A 5,550-nucleotide genomic window follows, 5' to 3' on the forward strand; every position below is an offset into this window, starting at 1 on the left:
TTTCCACCCTATTGACCAACAGTGCATTCAGCAGGAAAAACATCTCTATTGTCATGATAATTCTAAATTGACCTCTCCTTGTCAAGAACTGGAGGCTTTAAGGGTCTCAATGGTTTCCATCAGACAATGATCCAATTTCACCCCCTCCGTTGCTTCTCCCTGGTACAGACAGCTGCGGCCAATCAGAAGTCTCCGCTCATTGTGTACAAACAAAGCAATGTGTGCTCCGTAGCCTTTAAATTGCCCTGCAGGATGCGGTGGACCAGAGTAGACCAGAGGAACTCATCAACAGCATCTTCTGTCAGAGGAGTCTTACCACCCAAACCCCTTCAAAATTATTTGAATGATGAATATTAGAAGCAGAGAGTCTGTTTGTAGGAGTCTGTTCGGGCCAGTGGACCACGACCAGCTGCGGCAGGACTTACAGCTGCAACTGAAGGAGATCATGGAGCAGGACAGCCGGCGGTGGAACTTCAACTTCCAGCATGAGACACCGCAACTGGGCAGGTTTCAGTGGGAGGAAATACCTGCAGATCGCGCTGCCTCTTTCTATCAGGAGAGCCGGCAGCCAACAGTTGGTACTAACTCTCCAAAAGCTGAGGATGATCAACACATTGGTCCCAACCAAGAGAACTGCTTGAGTATGTCCAACGCACTCAAGCGTCCTGCTGAAATGAAGCCTGTCTTGAGGAAGAGGTCACTCTCCAAACCTGCAGTCAAGTCAAATAATGCAAGAATTACAGGTATAAGGAAAGATTTATTAGATTTTTTTTTTTTTTTTTGCGCTACATGTATCGTTAAATAGTTAAAACAGAAGCTTTGGGTCACTAAAGTTGTCTTTCTTCTTCTTTTTGGCAGATTACTTTACAAAGAGGAGACGGTCAATAGGAGCTAAGAGCATCATCAGTCCTTTTCAAACCAATTTCAACAAGGAAACTCAGTGTCGGACTCTAAGATGAGCGTGCTTCGGAAAACTTTTATGTTTCTATTCTAATTTGATGGACTGAACTAAGGATCAAAAAGCAACCCATCTTTTTTGTTATTCTATTTTTCTGTTTTGTTTATCTGTATTTATTTTATTTATGGATGTGCTAACTTAAAAGAATGATGTATTTGACACAAAGCAATATTTCACTTAATTATTTTTGCCAATAAATCATTTATTATGGATTTTTCTGTCAGAACAATCATTATCAATTTCCATCCAGATAAAAGGAGACATAACAGCATATCAGCTTGTTCACTAGTCAATTCTGTGGTGAATGACATTTTTAGGCACGCTGCCCACCAGTTAATAACCATTCATGTGCTAAACAGGTGACATTTTTACCTGAAAGCAAAAACTGATCTATTGCTTGCAACACTTTAGGACAAGCCTACAAGCTATTAAACTCTTTAGTACTATATATATCAACATGCAATTAAATTTTTGGCTTTTTTCATTTCAAAAGTCAAAAATAACTGTATGAATATATGGAAGGTGTATCTGAAAGTTCTGTTAATAACAAGTAAGCTTAAGTTGTGAATTCACACTTCATAGATTTTTCACTGGTCAGTTTTGTTTTGAAATCCAAAATGGCCCCTTACTTTTTACACAAAATCAGAATTTATAGTTCTATATATTAACATAAATTTAATTGAATCTCAGCTTGGTTTGGAGAACATGGAGAAGTTAAATCAACTGAACTATTTGTTAATGCCAATATAAATTCAAGAAAATTCTGGTATTCGTTTTTTCTAATTTATTCATTAGCGAAATATTTGCACTCTAACTTGAAATATTAAACAGCTTCATTTTTATAGTTCCACTTAAAAAAAAAAACTTTCGACATTTCGTTTTTATACTAACCTGAGCTCTGTATCAATAGGATAATGTTAAACTTATTGACATGGAAGTTCTCTAGTTTTTGGTCATATTTTCAGTTTAATACATTTTCAGACTGACTGCAGGCTTATAAGGCAGTATTTCTGTGTTAGCCACAGATGAATGGGTTCATAAGTGTCTCTATAAAGGGATGGGGGAATGGGACATGAGCTGAATGTTTAGAAACCAAAAGAAGAAATTTACTACACAGTAATTGCATTTTCTGGGTCTTATTATGCAAAATTTCATAATCACAGTTATAAGGAATGTGCTGCCAGGCTTAAAATTATATCCATTAACATTAACTGTGATTTCCAAATTAGTCCATTAGAGGGGCTAAATCCCTCATAAGTGTGTGTTTGTGTTATTGCTCCTGTTGTGTTTGGGTTTTAGTTCTGAAAGGAGCTGACGAGGCCATCTGGCCAGAGAGCAGCACAATGACCACAAAGGGGAGTGTGTCATCTAATTCACCTGCAAATTAGTCCTCACGTCCTTCCGTCCCCTCCCAGGACCTTCTTTTTCTCTTTTCTCTTCACTTTTTGTTTCTTTTCAAACTCAAAGAAATGACATGTGCCCAATGCAACCCAGCTCAGCCTGACATTTTCTACTTTTGTGAGAAGACTGAGCTCATATTAACATAGAAGCAAAGAGTTAGAAACACTTTTCAATCCACACAACAAAGGCTTCAATGTGTTTTTCTGAATCAGGACAGAACAAACTTTCTTATATTTACCATTTCAGAAATGTAATCAGTCAAAAGTCCCTTGGGTCAAGCATTTCTGTACCAAGTAACGTAATTAACTGCTTAAGGATGTATATAACAGCCCACATATACAGTGAAAGCAGTAAGAACTGATAACAATGACAATTGCGTTATTTCACGAAAATAAAAGGTTTCCTCTCGATAACTTAAAGACTTAATAACCAAGAAAACTATTTCTCATCATTTTGCCCCTTCACCATTTTAAACATTAGCAGCTTTTTTGAGTCATTTTAAAACATGTTTTTTTTTATGAGCAGTGTACCAATCTGCACTTAACTCTATATTTTCCCCTTTGTTAAAAACAAATATTTAATGAAATTTAAACTTCATCTGAATGCCATTAAATTGGCCTCTGGTAATAAAGTAAAAAACCTCGGTGTTATTTTTGACCAGGACACGTCATTTAAATCCCATATTAAACAGGTTTGCAGGGGTTTCTATTTTCACCTCCGTAATATTACAAAATTAGGAATATTCTGTCCAGGAGTGACGCTGTGCAACTAGTCCATGCATTTGTTTTTACTTCAAGGCTGGACTATTACTAATTCTTTACTGTCAGGAAGTCCACAAAATGCAGTTCAAAGTCTTCAGCTGATCCAAAATGCTTCAACAAGAGTTCAGCTGAAAATTAAAAGTAGAGATCATGTTTATTCTTCATTTATAATTTATATATAATTTATAATTCTATAATTTATTATTTAGAATAGAATTCAAAATTCTCCTTCTCATGTATAAAGACCTTTATAATCAAGCGCCATCATATATCAGCGCAATGATTAACCCGTATGTTCCTAACAGAGCACTTCGCTCTCAGACTGCAGGTCTGCTGGTGGTTCCTAGAGTCTCTAAAAGTAGAATGGGAGGCAGATCCTTTAGTTATCAGGCTCCTCTCCTGTGGAACCAACTCCCAGTTTTGGTCCGTGAGGCAGACACCCTGTCTACTTTTAAGACCAGGTTTAAAACATTCCTTTTTGACAAAGATTATAGTCAGAGTGGCTTATGGTACCCTGAGCTATCGCTATAGTTATGCTGCTATAGGCTTAGTTTCGCTAGAGGACATCTAGGTCTATTTGTCTAACTCTGCTGAGTTCTCCTACTGTTCTCCAATTTGCATCGTTTGTTATTTCAACGTTATGGTCTCTTTGGCTTTTTTTCCATATTAGCTATGTCTGGCCTGGCGTTTGGGTTAGCTGTGATCCCATCCTGGGGGCAGATCATCTGCCATTACCCCCTCTAACAGTGCTTCTTCTTCTCAAACCCACAGTTGGTAGCGGCATATGGCCGTTCACATTCAGCCTGGTTCTACCGGAGGTTTCTTCCTGTAAAAGGGAGGTTTTCCTCTTCACTGTCGCTACATGCATGCTCAGTATGAGGCATTGCAGCAAAGCCATCGGTAATGCAGACCACTGTCCACTGTGGCTCTACGCTCTTTCACGAGAAGTGAATGCTGCTTGGTAAAAACACTATTCAGTCTGCAGGGTTTCCTTAGATAGGAATTTGTTTGACCAATATGTCTGCATTGTTTGATGATTTCATTGATTTACAATGTGCCTTGAGATGACAGTGTTGTAGTCAAGTCACTATGCCTCGAGTCCGAGTCCAGGTTCGAGTCTCCAGTGTTCAAGTCCGAGTCAAGTCCAAGTCATTAAAAAAAAAATCCGAGTCGAGTCCGAGTCGAGTCCACTACTCATCCGAGTCAAGTCCGAGTCGAGTCACTATTGACGTGTGATGTATGACATGAAGCAGTAACATTCCATGCAATAATAACTCTTTCGCTTGTAGTTACCCTTGGTTTTACTCGGTAAAACTACCACTTTTTCAAGTCTAAGACGTCTCCTAAACCATGGTTTTTTAAACATTGTTGTTATGGAACGCGCAACAGCGACTCGAGGTACGCTGATAGGCCGCATATGAAGGATGTTAAAGCCGCAAGCGGCGTCGATCGGCCCTCGCAGCCAAGCGCACTCGGCCTATTGGCCACTGCCGCGGCTCTGGCCGGCGGGCGGGGTTCGCACACCGCCGCGGCTCCGGCCGGCCGGCGGGGTTCGCGCCCCGCCCCGCCGACCGCCCGCCACCGCAGATGCTGTTACGCATTTTCCTCGCCCGTCCACCGGGCGATTCCCACAAACGCGTTCGGCAGCCCTCCCCCATGACTCACAACAGATCTGGAGCAGATCGGTCGAGCTGAGCGATGCAGCGAGGATACAGCCGTTGGATAATGATAATGCATTTGGCCACCGGGCCGGACTAAATGTTCGGCGGGGGAAAATTTATACCGATTCTGGACGGTGACTACAAACAGAAAAAAACGGCGATGACGGCATGAACACAAGCAGGAGAAAAACAACGACTTACCTTTCTATCAACTCGGCCCGTCTTTCCGAGCCCTCGAACTCAATCCATCGTTTCAGCTGAACGTTGGTATGTTGTTCCACAGTTCTACCAGTAAAATGGGCGCCTGGACATCCTCTTGTGAAAGTTTAACAGCTGTGAAAAGTCGGTCATACCGTTGTATCTGTTGCATGTGTAAGGGCTGGTTGCTACGTGCGCTCTCACCCTGTTTGCCCAACCTTAGCGGCAAGGGGCGTTGCTCATTAGATGGTGACGTCACGTGCGCGGTACGACATTTAGATATTAAAATCATACACCAAATAATATTCTAATGACATATTAAAATTATAGCCTAATGATATAAACAAAAGTCGAGTCTTTTTCTCAATTTCCGAGTCAGAATGATCTGAATGTAGGAGTCCGAGTCCAAGTTCGAGTCATCAGTGCTCAAGTCCAAGTCAAGTCACGAGTCTCTAAATTTAGCTAATGACTCGGACTCGAGTTCGAGTCTCGGACTCGAGTACTACAACACTGGTGTGAGTAAGTAAAATTGAATTGAATGAAATGTCATATATATTTACTGATATTCTAC

General features: G+C 40.7%; 1 protein-coding gene across 1 annotated transcript; it reads left to right on the forward strand.

Annotated features, from left to right (window-relative positions):
* Positions 1-289: 289 nt before the first annotated feature.
* cdkn1ca (cyclin-dependent kinase inhibitor 1Ca) lies at positions 290-1,095 on the forward strand. The gene is made up of 2 exons (XM_012854174.3): positions 290-743; positions 859-1,095. The coding sequence occupies exons 1-2, from the start codon at positions 344-346 to the stop codon at positions 957-959; spliced, it is 501 nt and encodes a 166-aa protein (XP_012709628.3). The 5' UTR covers positions 290-343; the 3' UTR covers positions 960-1,095.
* Positions 1,096-5,550: the final 4,455 nt, after the last annotated feature.

Source organism: Fundulus heteroclitus, chromosome 4 (assembly GCF_011125445.2).
Source record: "Fundulus heteroclitus isolate FHET01 chromosome 4, MU-UCD_Fhet_4.1, whole genome shotgun sequence".
Classification (NCBI taxonomy): Eukaryota; Metazoa; Chordata; class Actinopteri; order Cyprinodontiformes; family Fundulidae; genus Fundulus; species Fundulus heteroclitus.

Bases quoted from the DNA above. Each gene is read 5' to 3' on its own strand.
- cdkn1ca (XM_012854174.3), top strand. From the start codon at position 344: ATGATGAATATTAGAAGCAGAGAGTCTGTTTGTAGGAGTCTGTTCGGG. The intron at 744-858 runs GTATAAGGAAAG...TCTTTTTGGCAG, and splicing joins AAATAATGCAAGAATTACAG to ATTACTTTACAAAGAGGAGA.